Source organism: Acanthopagrus latus, chromosome 23 (assembly GCF_904848185.1).
Source record: "Acanthopagrus latus isolate v.2019 chromosome 23, fAcaLat1.1, whole genome shotgun sequence".
Classification (NCBI taxonomy): domain Eukaryota; kingdom Metazoa; phylum Chordata; class Actinopteri; order Spariformes; family Sparidae; genus Acanthopagrus; species Acanthopagrus latus.
The window spans coordinates 9,736,496-9,752,864 of record NC_051061.1 but is presented as its reverse complement, the minus strand read 5'-3'; the positions used below and the strand labels follow the sequence as shown (position 1 = coordinate 9,752,864).

The following is a 16,369-nucleotide window of genomic DNA, read 5'->3' as shown; positions in this document are numbered from 1 at the left end:
AACATTGGACTCAAAGTCAGCTTATATGTACATGTGGATATCTTTGTTTTATGATGAAATGCATTTAAAACATAATCCTCACTTGCCTCAGCAGCAACATATTTGTAGCTCAGAGGATCTATTGTTTAAATGTGTAACATGCCACAGGCTTGTTTTACATTTTATACGTCATCACAATGGTGCACAGTGTCAGTAAAATTCATCCTCATTCTGTCGTGTCGGCCAGTCATTTTTCAGTTTGTGATGTGGGTCACCATGGCAATGTGTTCTTATGACACCTTTTTGTATTGATAGAAAATTGGTGATTTTGAGTACTTGAATAACACACAGTATGTATCCAAGTTAAAGTCTAATATTGACTGCCTTTTAAGAATGAAAAGGCACCAATAAGTCTGTTTTGGAAGCTGGTCCAGGTCCTGTTCCCTTCAGTTGCACACAGCTAGAAATCCAAGTATTTTATAAACCCATACACCACTTAATTGTGTCTTTAGTTCATATATTGCTATATTGTAGCATGAGTTAATTAACTCAAAATGAATCAAGAAAATCCTTATGTATTAATGGTTAATGTCCACCTCAGTATGAACTATGATAACTTTTATGATCTTGACTTTTCATCTAGCCTCATCACTTTAATACTGACCAACCAGACATATAAACTGATAAACAGAAAATCCTAGTTGCTCTGTGTTTAGGTTCGGAATGTAATCAACCATTGAACAGCTGTTTTTCCGTTAAAAAGAAATTAAGAGAAAAAACTGAAGAGAATCAATGGGGTTGCTGGAGCAAGTTCAGTCACCGTAATAATGTCATACAAAGAAATTCTCGACCGTGATGTTCTGGAGGAAGTTGAGTTTTATTTGGAAATCTGACAGGCATGGCTGAACAGTGAGCTCTCACCTTAAACAGAACAAACAAACGAACAAAAATAACCAAGACAGCAGCACTACAGGTAAACAATACTAGTGTTTGAGAATGTCATATTAAACATAAACTGACTTGCACACATTATGCACTCAGGCCATTCACACACGCACGCACGCACACACACACACACTGTCAACTCCATGTCATCATGTGGACATCCTCCATTAATAATCACACTACATCCAGAGGAATTCCAAGCACTTTGAACAATTACCCACAGTGCAATTAATCTAACTATACACAGATAATTTATATATTTTGATGTATATAGGGTATTCAATAAACATTATTCCATTTAGACAGCTTCAGCAAAATCTTCGTAACTTTCCATAAATAGTGAAAAAAAATATGTTTTGTCAGTTCCTCACCACTGTGATCAAAATATGGTCCCAGAAAAGAACATGAAAAAATAAAACACTAATGTGCACGATTCTTCAGCAGTCTCGAAACGGAGAATGATCAAAACCACCAACAAAAACAAAACTCGAGGGGGAGTGGGCAGAGGGATAAACGTTGATACTCACACTCACAGCACAGACTGGTTACTACATTTACAGAGGGGGTGGAGGGACTCTGGATCACTGTACAGGTTAAGATCCGACAACAAATCAAGCAGACTGTCCACACATCATCCCACAACAACCAATACATCTTCATGCCCGTTCTGTATGCACGAGACCTGACACAACTGGATGGCTTTAAACAATATGGATAGATCACATCTACTGAGGGCACAGCTGTCAAGTCGACTGCCAACGTGTTTCTGTTGCCATCCCATCCTGTCAGACCCACGGGGTGTAATGGAAGTAGGTGAAAATCTCCTATTTGTTCTTGCTGCTTTGCTGTGGAATGAATGAGATGGTGTTTGATGCAGACACTTATTTTGTAGATAGGATGAGGGCCACGATAAGCCCGTAAAGCCCCAGGACCTCGGCAAAGATCAGGATCAAGATCATGCCCACGAAAAGCCGAGGCTGCTGGGCAGTGCCCCTCACACCTGCGTCGCCCACGATGCCAATGGCGAACCCGGCTGCCAGACCACTCAGGCCCACGCTCAGGCCGGCTCCGAGATGCAGGAAGCTCCTGTTGGAGGGGAACAAAGAAAATCTCTTTAGTCATATCTTGGCAAGAATGCATTATGAATGTCTGAGTATACAGATGGACAGCAGAGAAGTAGATTATAATGCATGAGTGGGTTGAGGCCACCTGCCTTCATAAATAACTTATGTCTGTAACTTGTTTCCACAAGATCCATAATTTGTGCACATGTTATCTTATTATATCGTATTACATGCCAAATTCACATCAAAACAATCATCAAAAACCTTCTCCTGTCTCTTCCTGTAAAGTCTGAGCATCTTTGGTAATTTGTCTGCAGTACACTCCCAATCGATCAAGTCAGTTGGCAATAGTTTTGTTACCATTTTCCAATAATATGGTGTATTTCCCTCATCCTACTGCTTACCCATTCAATTGTTTGGAAGCAAACAAGGCCACTTTTAAGTCTGAATTAGGGCTGAATGATGTGCCAAGAAAAATCACATTGAGCATTTTTAAAGATATGAGTAACAATTTTAGAGTGAATGTTAATTGTTGCCTTTCATTTTCTATGGGGGAAAATATAAATTTCTATAATAAAGATATTTAATATTTTGATTATGTTTCAATTTATTGTTCAGCCTTAGTCTGCAAGCAATCTGGTAGGCTAGTTACCAACATGATTCAATTCCCACATTTCCTGTCTTCATCTCTATTGTCCCTGTAAAGTGAAGGTAAAATGTAAAAGGAACAGAACAGTTTGAGACATGGATCAAGGCTGATGACTCTTACAACACTGAGAAATTTTACAGTGAGCATTAGTAGATTTTACAGAAGCTTGCAGACAATGATTACAAAGAGAGGAGTCAATGTGTGAACACTTCTCAGTTTTACTGCAGTGTTACACTGAAGCAGAAAACTGCCAGAGACACAATTACAGAGGAATGCAGCCTGTTTACTTGCGCTAAGTAAAATAATCATCAAAATATGTGATTTCAATTACCCACTTCCATGTCATTTTTTTCACAAAAGCTTTCAAGATCTTAAAATGTTTCCCTGAAATTCATAAGCATTCATAAATTTCATGGACCTGTGGGATCCCTGACTTCCCTCACCCAACCTCCATGTAAAACTGTTCCAGAAAGCGAGTTGTAACAAGTTAACTGTTTAATACATGCCAGTAGCCTGAGATAGCAAATGTATTTCCTTGTAAATAATCATAACGAAGATAATAGGGCCAGTGTCTATTGGTCTATAAGTCATTGGGCAGCCTGAATTAAGCTTTATTCATTTATTTACTTTTCTAATCGAGGCAGTTAAGCGTATGCACATGGTTCAACTATTTAGCACACAAACTATTAGCATGGCATACTTTTTTCTTCCAAATATACACAAAAAAACATGAGCTGAGATTATGTCTACAATCCTTTCTAATAAACTACTGTATGTGAAGTTCATCTTACTTGTAAAGGGTGACTCTCTCAGAGATGTTGTTTGCTATCAGCACAGCCACCACCAGCCCGTAGATGGCGATGATACCAGCCATGACCACGGGGATGATGGACTTCATGATGAGCTCTGGCCTCATCACAGACATGGCAGCGATGCCTGTGCCGCTCTTCGCTGTCCCATACGCTGCTCCTAATGCTGAGTAAGAGAGGAGAGAGTTCCTGTTATTTCATCTGTCCAGTTCACTCAGTGTCAACTCTTTACATACAAACGATTCCTGGCAAACCCGTCAGACCAGACCAGATGTGGATTCTGATGGAGCTATGTGAGGCCAGTTGATCCAGCTGATCAATCTGAACTCTCACAGAGCTGACACGTATCAGAGACATGTAATGGACAGTATGTAACGGCAAAACACGTTCAACTTCCAGCAATAAATAACTGAGAAATTAAAGCAATATATCACTAAAAAAGAGCTGTACTTGTGAATCACACTAGTGTGTCTATTTTTAAGACTCCTCACAAACCATCTCAGAAAAAACATTTTTAAAATTGATGCACTGTGGAGCCCACTAAACCCTGCCCAATTCAATACTTTACTATCCGACTATTTTCCTGACTAATATCAGCTTCCCATAGGTTTCCCTTTCTGCTCCACCGTCACCTCATGTTTCACTGATGTCTGGTCGGCTTAGTTGTCACATAGCCAGCTGTATGTCTGCCAGTAAAGCACCTGTCTCACGTCAGTTATTTGTCACCTGGAGTGTATCAATCTGTGCAGGCCAATTACTGATTATCATACATGGCTCTGATGGTGACGCAAGCAGTGAGCAGCTCTGAAGAGGGTAAAACAAAGATCTGCCCAAAGCAAAAGAATAAATAAATTACACAACACGAATCTACCAGTTCTCACTTGCTGCTGTGGGTGTGTTGATGCTGCTGAGAGTCATGTTTTTAGTGTATAAGCAATTGTTAGAGTGTTCTGTGTAAATGGGCAGCACAGCATTTTCTCCAACAATTTTAACAGCTCTGCACCACATAGCACTCTGGGAGGGAAAGGCCACACAAAAGAGGCATACCTGAAAACTGCTAATATTTTATGTAGCATAAAAGTGTAACTTTTGAATCCTCAAATTTTCAATGCATCACAGACTCATTCTGCACAGCATTTGCATTCAATAGGTTATGAAGAAGGCGGACGTCACATATCTGTCCAGAGGGTTTTCAGCCTCACCCAGATGTCAGATATCAGATGAATGATTGAGTTGCCCTGAGTGTTTATTAAGGATCAGCTTTCATATCTCCTTTCCTAAACATTACATCACTGTTTCTGCTTCCTGCTGGACAGACTCCACTGTGAGCAAACAAACACCTGCTTTGATATAATTACAGCAGCTGTGATGATTCCACTGAATCCATAGTATTTTTCTGACTAGTTCTGTAAAGACCAATTTATACTGCTGTATCACAGGGCCTCTGCAGGCCTATGATGTAGGAGATTATTCCAAATAGAACCTGACCAATCTTCCAATTGAGATGGTGACCCCAGACCCATTAAAGATCTTGTGAGTGATCATTTTAAAACATACTATGATATTTCACCAACCAGGCTTTTTTTTTTTTTAGGCCTAAATGGATCTCAACCACAGCACTGTCATACTACAAAACATAAGTTTGTACAACATGCACAATAACAAGGTTCAGAGTCAAAAGGTGCAGAATCTTGCAGATCTACTGTTACCACCTAGCCCTGACCCTGACCAATAGATTTATAGAATATGGGCCAATATACAAGTACTGGATCATTTTAAAGTCTCGAAGATCAATATTGCTATCAGTCACAGGTTCTGGCAAATTTTCTGTTCTCTAGGCCATAAAACCTGGACTAGAGTGGATCATACCAGTTGAACACTGTGAGAAAGCTAGATCTCAGTGTCAAGCATTCAGTCAGTAACCGTGTTTTCCCTCTGTTTTTTGATACTCTATATTGCAAAATAAAATAGCAGTGACAGTTTACTGACTTATCATTTTAATTATTTAACTGGATTGTCTTCTTCAGCCTAAACTAAACCAACTAAATTGTGGTTCTTTTTCTTATCAAGTACCCCTAAAATGAGCCCAGCCCCCCTTGTGACAAGATATTAACTGTTAAATGTTTTATTACAGAAAGCTAATAAAACTGATGACTAATATTGTCACACAATCTGTCAACAGCCGATTACATAAATCCCCATCATCTGGTGAATATTTCTTTTGCTCTCTTTATATTGTGCCTCCCCAGTATACATGAAGTACGAAAATACAAACACCTCTGACACAGGCCATAACAGTAGACACTTCGAGCAAAAAAAAGTACATCTTTTGCCCTACTTTGAAATAAAACTAATTTAGGGTTAATTACAGATGCACTGATCCAGTTGGGTGTCCACAGGAGGCGACCTATTCACATTAAATACCAGTTCAAGCAGTGAAATATATACAGACTTTAGATTTAGAAAAAGAAAATATTGGGTGCTGGTATGGGAACGGTACTCCTCACAGCAGCCTGGGTTTGAGTATCGGGATTGATAAATAGTTGAAACATTAACTTTTCCTGTGCATCTCTGGATTAACTATATTAGTAATCAAAATATATGAACCGACTCCAGCACTGACTCAACGGACTTAACGCCACAAAAGGAAGGAGATTTGCACATCATGGAGAAAATAATCTGTATGTGCAGGAACATGCCATCACCTTGATTGACTTAGCTTGACTACTGTTTGGAGGCATTACGCTCTTTCCTCGCTGACAGACTGGGTGGATCCTGCCTGCTGCCTTGCGTGCTATAAGCGACAGGCGGTGGTACATGAATGAATGGATGGATGGATTTTCCCTTTAAATCCCCACACTGATCTTAAGGCCTCGATGCTGGCCCTCCGGTAATACATTTCAATATAACGAATGGCACACATGCGCTGGATCAAATCTCGGGGAGAATCGTGCTAATGTTACAATTCATACAGATCTGGACCTTCTTGTCCTGTAAGATGACTTCATTATGACAGATTAGTGTCGGCCTGTGCGGGGCAGCTGCCACCTCAGTGAGGGTCTGCGTCACCAACCAGAAGCTACTAGCAAACAGCATTACAGCTACAACATGACATGATACAACACGGATTCAATCGGGAGGTAGCTAGCTACAGTGTTAGCGATGTAAAGAGCTGGTGGTCAGCAGCTTGATGTCGATGCAAACCTCCCTCCCTCCCCCCGCCTCTGCCTCGCATCCTTGGCAGGTGTGTGTGAGCCGTGACCGACACGGCTAACACCACCAACACACCGTTTTTCTCAGCACAGTCCTGCGTTATCGTTCACAACATCGTTGCGAGAAATGGAATCATCTGGCTTAGCTAGCTCGCCGTCCGCGCTATAATTACGCCAAAGGCTGAAATGTCAGATGAAGGAGCTGGTGTAGTTACCGCTGAAGACCATGGCCGCAGAGGCTCCCATCACAGCGAAGAAAGGCGAGTACTCGGGGCTCTCCTCAGAAGACATCCTCGCTCTTTTCTCGGGGCGATACAGCTACAAGGCAGACTATCTTCTTCTTCTTCTTCTTTTTTTATTTTTAGGTTTTCCCCTTTCCTACCTTCAGCTCTGGACAGGTTAAAACACTGGGAGGGGGCGATAACGTAGCAGCCAGCAACAGCACCGGTGTAGAAGAGGAAAATGGCGAAACGGAAAAAGTCACATGATCATCCATGTCGGAAGGACGCATTTCTGTGGACATGGGGGTGCTCGACACAAATAGGCTTAAAAACATCGAAGCCATATCGTTTATTGGAGCATGAAATAATTCGTAGAAATCATACCAACTTGACTGAGATTTTCCCAGCAATTAAGCGTTACATAAGTGTGTAGTTAGGTGTGTAAGATTTAAGCGGTTTGTAATGTGTGTATTTTGGTATGTTCTGCTGCAAGTGCACCGACTGCAGTTGGAACGCTAGTTGTCACTGCACGCTGGCGTATTAATTATAAGCTATCAAAATAGTACAGTCAAACATAAACACTGTTTTGCTCCGTGACTTTAAAAAAATACATCAACAAGCAAACAGATCAGAGAAGAGACGACCTGAGAGCTCAGAAACATAATGTCTGCATCCACCATACATCCACCCTCCCATCCACACAGCATGTGTGTCTGTCTGCCTGGTGTATGTTGTTTTCAGCATGAAATAACCCAGCGGCTAGAGGTTAAATTAAGACTACGTTAGATTCCCGTCAGGAGTCAAACAAACTAAGATTATCCCGATTAAGCAACCTGGAGGCCAATCCTGGAGCTTCCTTTGTCAAGGTGACACTGTAAAATGGGTGTTAAAATGTCAGCTTAAAGGACATTTCACCTTCATTTCAACCTCAGAACATTTTATGCTTCATTTTTTTTTTTGGCAGATTATATTTAAAAAATGAAATTTCACAAGATAATATATGACCACTCAATTTTTAATACAGGTTCAGTTCAGAAAAATGTATATTTCTACCTCAGCATCAGGGAGTCCTCGTGTATGGAAGCCAAAATGGGTAATTCATATTTTGATCTTGTGAAATTAGGATGACCAACAAATAATTTCACTGCCGTCGGTTATTCATTTTCTTTTGTGTGCGTGTGGCAAAATGAATGCGCACATCAGAATATGTAAACACAAATCTTACACATTCCAAATGTTGTGAATGTGTAATCAAGTTTTGTGCATGTATGAATATATTGAAGGTTTTATGCACACAGATATAATTAAATTGTTTTTTTGTGTGTGTGTTTCATTAATATTTGTGCTGAAATATTTTCAACAGTGACCCTTATTTGCTTCCATATTCTTGATGGTCATCAAAGTTTTACATTATCTATTTCTTAGCCTTTTGTAATCTGTCTCCTTTAAAGTGATCATCCAATTTGCATTTTCACACTCATTTAGATTTATTGATCCAACATTTTCTTGAGCAGTAGCACATACTTGCATTGAAAGATTAGAAGCTATGACATTGTTGCATCAGTTATCCTCCAGAATATTTGACTAGAGATCTGTTTATTGTGCGGCACAGCACTTAAGACATTTTGCATGCTGAGGAAGGGCGTCTGCCAGAAGTATCCATGCATAAACAAACAATTTATTTGGAGTCCTGTCTTGCTCCACTGCAGCCACATGTCTTGTCTAAGTGTCCTTGAGCAAGGCACCACAGTCTCAAACATTATAATGAATGTAACTCAAAAACAGAAACATACATTATAAAATAAATCATTATCCCACAGGACTTACAATACATTAGATACAAACTGTGCTGTTAATAAAATATATGCACATTATTGCAGTATATTAATATTCTACCAAGCTTCCAAGCTTTGTTTACATTCATTTGTCCTGCTGGTTTGAGTTTTCTTCTCTTCTTTAGGGGCTAAATCATTTCTCAGCTACAGCAGATGTATTCCCTGACTTTTAAAAGCCTTGACTACAATACTAATTATTAGTTGACTCAGCACAATTTTAAAAGAGAGGGATTTGCCTTGGTGAATTGTTCTGCGAATATTTGACTGACAGGGAAATCTAAGGAAAAATTAAACCTAATATCCCCAAGTGGTACTTGTGCAAAGTTTCCCACTGCTTGTCACTCAGTAATGCTTTTAACTAGTACAATTGTGTCATGAGATTGTACTTAAAAATACAGTCTTATACACTACAGATTTTTCAGGGATGAAGAGTGAGAGCCCAGTGAACAGCCACTGCAAACACACATGACTATCAGCAGCCTCTCATTCATGTGACCTTCTCCTGCTCTGCAAGTGTGATAATTGTTTCTTTACAGTTAAAGGAGGATATGCATTAACTTTAATTTTGAGAGAAGATACTTAACATTTATTTATTTTGCTTTTTCAGACTGCACTTTAAACAAAGTATACTGATATTGACATTGTGTTTATAATCTTTTGCCGATATTTTGTTAATCCGTTCATTTAGTTTCCTTTTCATTATTCATCAAGTATGATTATTCTTTTGTATTCAATTTTACAGTCATTGTTACAAACTCTCTCTCCGTCCCCCTACATTTGTATTTTGAGCGTAATTTATTTGCCAAGAAATAGATAACATTATCAAAGGTTAATTTGACTGACAAGATTGTTGTCCTTTGAAATTCTATATAGATGAATATTGCAACAGTACTGTTTTCTAGAATTTGGTTGACCATGATAATCGTGTAGATGAAGTCTGTTATCATGACAGCCCTCTAACAATATCAAAATGTCATCAACTATGAGTGTGTTAATCAATCAAACCCGTCAGACAGTATATCTATAGTATTACTATTAATTATAATTTTCCATGACTGTATATTCTTAATATAGTGTTATTTTTTTACATTATTAGTTTCCAGTTTGAATCAACACTTTCAACAAAGCTTTCACCAAAGACTGAGCATTGCAACCTTCATGATTGGTCTCATCTGTTATAGTAGACTGTATTAGTTTTAGCTATGCGTGCCTGATAAACTGGCCACTGAGAATACGGTTAATGTTACATTTTATTTATTTTAGTAAAAAGTCTTGTGGATTCAGATCCTTCATGTTGTGCAGATTTTTTTATGCTGAAGACACAACCAGTTAAGGTATGTATGGTTTGTTGTAGCCAGATGTAAAGATGGGTAATGAACACATTGATCTATACTATATATTCTAAGTGAAATTTTATATACATGTTTTTTTATGGATTTTTCATCTACTCACCTTGTATATAGGTTTTTCTTAAAGCAAACATTACACATATTCTGTTTATGTACATTTTGTTGTCGTCTTAAATTGTATTTCAAACTTGCTATGGCAATGGAAACATCTGTTTTCTATGCCAAGGATCAACTATGAATTTGGTTGAGTCTACTGCACATTTACAGATGAAACAAAGTATAAATATACCTTCAGTCTAAGAGTGCCCACACCTCCATCTGCTGGCTGATTTACTGAAATGTCACAGCATCCTGTTGAAATTCTTCCTCTCTGTGAACGAGAGCTCTGCCAACATGCTTAAACTACACTCAGACTGTAAATTACAAAGTGAAATTGTGACCTTGAGAACAGCTCATTACACCATATGCATCAGCAAGTGGTCACTGATGGGAAGTTTAAATGCTGAAAAAAAAGTCTAAGTGAGAGGTAGATCACTTCTCAAGTGGTGGAGATAAGACTTGAGCATTGCATTTGTACTCTGAGGGTAAATTAATTATCTCAAGCATCTACATTTCTTTTTAAGTTGTTTTAATAATTGAAGAAAAGAGTGTATTGTGGGAAACAGAGACAAGATAGTGTTTCATAATAAAGTATCTCAAGCAAAAGAACACTGAACTGCACAGGTTACATACACACTGTATTTTAATGAAAGATTAGGTTAAAATAATACACTTTTAATGGAAGAAGCAGACATTAAAATCACCATAAATATGCTACATAGTCCTAATCACACTTTAACACAATCGAGTAAATGTATCTGTAAGGGCAGCTCAGTGTTAGGTTAAACACAAACACATGTAGGATAGATCTCATCAGCATGAAGTGAAAGTCAAGATATCCTGGCTGTGCAGTGAAAACTCTAGATGTGAACCCCACATGTATCCAGCTCAGCATACGCTGCACAGACACACACGCGCACACACACACACACACACAGTAAAATCTATACCTGCAAGCATACAACACTCATACTCCAGATTTAAGAATTCTTGTAGAAGACTTGTGCGGCATTCCATTTTACTAATTCAACATCCTGATTGCCTTTGGCAAAATATGAACAAGTATTACTGATCTTACCATAAAAAACATGAATTTCACTGATAAAAAACAAGCCCCCCCACTGCTCGAAGTATTCCCATACCCTTGCATCACTCATAAATTATCTATGGGTCAAACAGGCCTAAATACAATGCTCATTTTGGGCCAGATATGTCTAAATGTGCACCTTAAAATCAAAAGGAAAACCAAATACCTTAGTCTCGTGTATAATAAGGTCAATATTTAACTTGCTCTGGCCTCGCCCCCACAGAGCGAGCTTCGTGGTCGCTGATACGGGTTTCATCACTCAAACACACGCTTCAAAATCCAACATGCACACGTGCCTGTGTGACTACATCTCCCAGTCGTTCACACACACAAACCCTGCACCCATTCAGTCCATGTCCCAGCACAACTAGCAATTGGGATAGCAATATCAGCAAATGTGTTGTTGTGGTCGCCGGAAAAACATGAAGAACAGAAAAAGATAAGGCATCACATGCTATTCTTGGCAAAGCCGTACAAAGTGAAAGTGTGGCACAGCGATGGCTCGTACGCGGGATGAGGAGGCTACACTGGAACCCTTTTAAGTCAAGGGGATGCAACTTTTGAAAGAGTCATGAAGAAAAGATGAAGATTTCCCTCTCAGTCCCAGCCGTTGTCCTTTATCATGTGGGACAGCTCGATGATAAACTTCCCCTCCTTGTACTTCTGACTCAGCTCAAAGGCTTGTTCCTGCAGAAAGAAGATGCATAGGAGTTATTAGAAAATAGATTCAAGTTTTGTTCAAATCAGCCTCCTACCAATGGTCAGTGTAGTGCTTAAACTTGATACTATGTTGACTTTTTGGCTACATGACAAATAGACAAATTAAACCTGCACATTTTTAAAAAAAAATCAATTTCTCTAATCTAACATTTTAAACTACAATTCAGTGTTTCTGCTTGTAACAATTAGCCATGGCTGCTTGCCATATTTCATAATATCAGGGCAGGTTGCCAAATCTTTGCAACTACAGCATTTAAAAAATAAAAAATAAATACAGACAAAGTTGTTCATGCTGCGCAACAGTGAGAGATGTGACCTACGACCAGATAATCACAGTTTAAAAAAAAAAAAAATGCAGGCCAGTGAGGATAAAGCCATTTTCTACACAAGTATATAATATGGACCTACTGATACACAACCTGCGTTTGACCCATATGAGTTAGTTGTCAACATATTTTAAATCTTTTTTCTTTTTAAATCAAATGTTTATTTCTAGTAATACCTGGTTTGGGGATTTGCTTCATGTTTACATTTTTTTCAGGAGTGTATTCCTTGAAATGTAATGCAAAATTACTTTTTACAAAAGTATTTAGAATTGTTTTCTTAATCTCTCTAAATTTCAAAATGTACAACAATGTCACTAATTATTAAAAGCTATATTTATACTTGTGCAATGAAAGGACATTGTGTGGCTTCAGATTGTTGTTGTGAACAAAAGTAAACAAAGCGACCGCACAGCAGTGACCCAACCACTCACTTGTCAACCATGTTGTAACTCTGGTTTTATGGGTGTAGCTTACCAACGCTCGATATGAAAGAATGTAAACAAAATTAGGGAATACAAGTAAAGCAGGATGTGGTCGGATAGCATGCTGCACTTCCCGCTACCGTTATCAAAATGCCATCAACTGCTGAAATCTGATGCTGAACTGTGAAGCCAAAACATACACCCTAGTTATGTAAGCTGGGAACCGCATTGACCTATTTCATCGGACATAAAACTGGTTTAACGATGAATGAGCCAGTCGTTCATCTGCAGGTGGATGCACTTACATATTTCCAGCCAAGTGTGGTGTGACAGTTTTCACAGTAGATGTCGGCTACTGCGTGAAGGCCCGTGAGCAGCAGCCTCTCCTCCGCAGGACCACAGCCGACGTTCACCCTGAGGACAAATGCAGTGTTGTTGAACAGCAGCTCCTCTATGATTCACAGCAATTACTCTCCTTAACATGAAACTAATGTGACCCTTGACAGCAAAGGAACCGCTTTCCTGTGTAGCCATAACTTATTTGAGGGAGGACAAAAGCCTAGAACTCCTGGAACAGTCATAGGTATAACATCTTTTAAACCATTTACAATGGAGCTTCAACTGCAGAGATCGAGGCTGGATGCAGATGAAGTTAGATCAAGTGCTAAAGTTATTTAATGGGCTCGAAGCTTCAGCTCACATAGAGGCTGTGTATTCCTGACCTACTAACCCCTGAGTAGTGTGACTAAAGTGAACTCACCTCATTTCAAGGTCCATTCTCAAGCAAATCAAATTATCTGTTGACAATGTGGTTCTTGCAAACACACCTAATACTGGGAATTTCCTTTCCGAGAGAACTAGAAGTAGACTATTTATAGACTGCAAAAGCACAGATTCGGTAACTTTTTTGTGTCTAGGACCCATTTAAGAGGCCATTAAACTAATCTGAAAAGATGTTGCTACAAAGGAACATTTAAGGAAAGTGGTGCTTAAAACTGTGACACATAAATGAATTGTAATGCTTACTGAAGCCACTTCTTACCCATCTACACTGTAATTATGGTCAAACTGGAAACCCACGACAAGCACAGCCGCAGCCACTTTGCACATTCAATGACCTAACAAGTAGTAATATTCAAAAATAAAATACTCACACAGAGTTGAACAGGTAGGCTCGGCCCTGACTGCCTTGGAAAGACTAGGAGACATGGAAGAGAAATGACATTAGAGAACAAAAAAAAAAACTACATATGGATCAAATACAACATGACATATGACATCCATTATAATTCTTCCAGCTTTACAAAGTATTCCAGTTCTCTAATTTGTTTAATGTCAGTCCCGTTTTTCCCCAATACAGCCAACTGTATGAATGTGTGTGAGAGCCATTAAATGTTTCACCTGAAATGATTATTTACAACAAAGAGTGGCATACATAAAGGGTGGCATACACACCTTGGAGATAAGATCGTCATGGTTGGCCAGGTGGGCGCGGCAGTGCACACAGCTGTAGCGGCGGTGGCAGGAGTCCAGGTAAGCCTGGAATGTCTTGGCTTTCGTTAGCTTCACCATGTCTGAGGGGGATGAAGGCAGAAGTAAGCAGAATGGTAGTACACTGGTGTTCTGCATGGATCAGTGATTCGTGCCATACAGGCTTACACTAAGAACCAATGATTAAAGATTCATTTTGATAACATTTACAACAGGAAGGAAAATGAGGACTTTAGACACAGACAGGAACCAGCAATAAAAGGCAAATGCCTTTTTAATGCTAATATTTATGTGAAGTGAATAATAAGGGAGGGCAAGACATCTTAAGACAAAAGTCTTGGTGCGGGTAGATTAAATTCAAATTAACTTTGACTAAATGTCTCATAATTTAGAGACGTGTATATCTAACAAATTGTATTACTTTTCATGGCAAAACAAATGTTTTTATTTTTAAGAAACGGACTTCCACGGATTAAGACATATTCATCTTTTTTGATAACTAAATTGCTGCTCAGTGTGTTGTAATCAAGTATCTTCTCACTATTCAGAGGCTGAGCTGTAGTCAAGCAAACACTTGCCCATGTTGTCATTAATTAACTGTTACTTAAACTAGTTGAGACTAATGCCGTTAAACAGGTTAGGGCACAGCTTAACCAGCTTGCTTCCTGGTTCATAATAGTTTGCACAAACAATCCTCGCTTCGTTAGATGCAATCTGTTAGCGTTAACCGAAATGCAAGCCCCTGCGACATGTGCTGCGCTATTTGTGCACTGTCCCAACACTGGTGACCGTCTGTCAGTCGCTACATCACCACACACATGGCCCCAGGCGGCCTGATACATCTGTCAGCTGCGAGAGAATCTGACCACTAGCCCTGACCTAGCTTGCGCGTTAGCTAGCGGGCTAGCTTCCCTGTCACAACACAAGAGCAGCTAACAGCAGCTCAGATGCGCATTGCAGGATAATTTCCCAAAGTCCGAAGACTCACCTGACAAAAACTGAAACTCTTCGCAGTCTACACAGCAGACCAATGCGACTGACAGACGGAAATCATCCAACGGTGAGGGCAGGTATGTGGTCGGCAGGTCGGCTCGGTCCAACAGTCGACCACGCGCTGACGGCTCGGACAATAAAGACAAACAGACAGCCTGTGGTGGTTGCAGCGGAGCCTGTTTACCCGCGTCCCTCGTTTGAATCCCCAACAGCCTTCAAAGTTCTTCTACTACCTTCGCTGAAACGGCAGCCGAATTTCGACAATGTTGGCAGGCGACCGAGATAACCGTGCTGCGGCCCCGGTGGAAGAAAAATGTGGTTTGTTTATGAAAACACGCAGAGGAGGAAGTCTAGAGAGTGCAAAACAAATCCCCGCCGACCAATGGGAGGCTGCGGGTGACGTTTAGAATGTGGGTCAACCAATCAGATCGGACTTCACATGAGCCCTTTGTGGCTATCAGTTTGATGGCTGGTGGTGCTGTGGAGTGTGTTATCACCCTGGTGTGAGTCCGGGATGTATGTCCTTCAGATTCGGTGCACACTGATCACACTGTAGGGAACAAAGTGTCTGTGGCTACGTGACAAGGCTCAGGAAGTGGAGGTGGTTTAATTATTGTGGTTTCTTGATCTATTTGCGTTAGTGACTTTGAAGCTGTTTTGTGTTTGTATGCGGGCCTGGAGCCAAGAAACTACATTACTACTACTGACAGTGATTGATTCTCACTACGCCCCCCGCCCACTTGATTATTGATTAATTTAACTGTTCGATTATATTTTCTCTTCACACTATGGTCTTAATGTTATTTGAAAAGCAGAGCTGTAACTAACAGTTTCCATTCGTATTGATCCATCAGTTGACTCTTGCCTTGATTATTTGGGTGCTCCTGTAATCATTTTGTCTATATAATGTCAGGAGATTGTGTGACATCTTCATAAAACAAACAGGAACTATTGCATTTGAGAATATTTTAAGATTATTTAAGAAGAAGACACACTCACAGTTAAACTGACTTGTTTTAAATGATAAATCTATTATCAAAATAAATCACATTCATTTTCTGTCCATTTATTAACCAAATATTTGTCAAAACATGTACTGCGACTAAATAGCCTTTCCTCCCATTGACGTTGGATGATTTACAAAACATTTCTAGAGGCTTTACAGCAA

At 39.6% G+C, this 16,369-nt stretch overlaps 2 protein-coding genes across 2 annotated transcripts; both read right to left on the bottom strand.

Annotated features, from left to right (window-relative positions):
- Positions 1–837: 837 nt before the first annotated feature.
- Positions 838–7,130, bottom strand: atp6v0ca (ATPase H+ transporting V0 subunit ca). Its single transcript, XM_037089726.1, has 3 exons — positions 6,874–7,130; positions 3,429–3,612; positions 838–2,010 (listed from the first exon to the last, which is right to left on the bottom strand). The coding sequence occupies exons 1-3, from the start codon at positions 6,947–6,949 to the stop codon at positions 1,806–1,808; spliced, it is 465 nt and encodes a 154-aa protein (XP_036945621.1). The 5' UTR covers positions 6,950–7,130; the 3' UTR covers positions 838–1,805.
- Positions 7,131–10,779: 3,649 nt separating this feature from the next.
- Positions 10,780–15,582, bottom strand: ypel3 (yippee-like 3). Its single transcript, XM_037089841.1, has 5 exons — positions 15,197–15,582; positions 14,173–14,291; positions 13,872–13,915; positions 13,023–13,131; positions 10,780–11,936 (listed from the first exon to the last, which is right to left on the bottom strand). The coding sequence occupies exons 2-5, from the start codon at positions 14,287–14,289 to the stop codon at positions 11,847–11,849; spliced, it is 360 nt and encodes a 119-aa protein (XP_036945736.1). The 5' UTR covers positions 14,290–14,291; positions 15,197–15,582; the 3' UTR covers positions 10,780–11,846.
- Between the last annotated feature and the right edge of the window lie 787 nt (positions 15,583–16,369).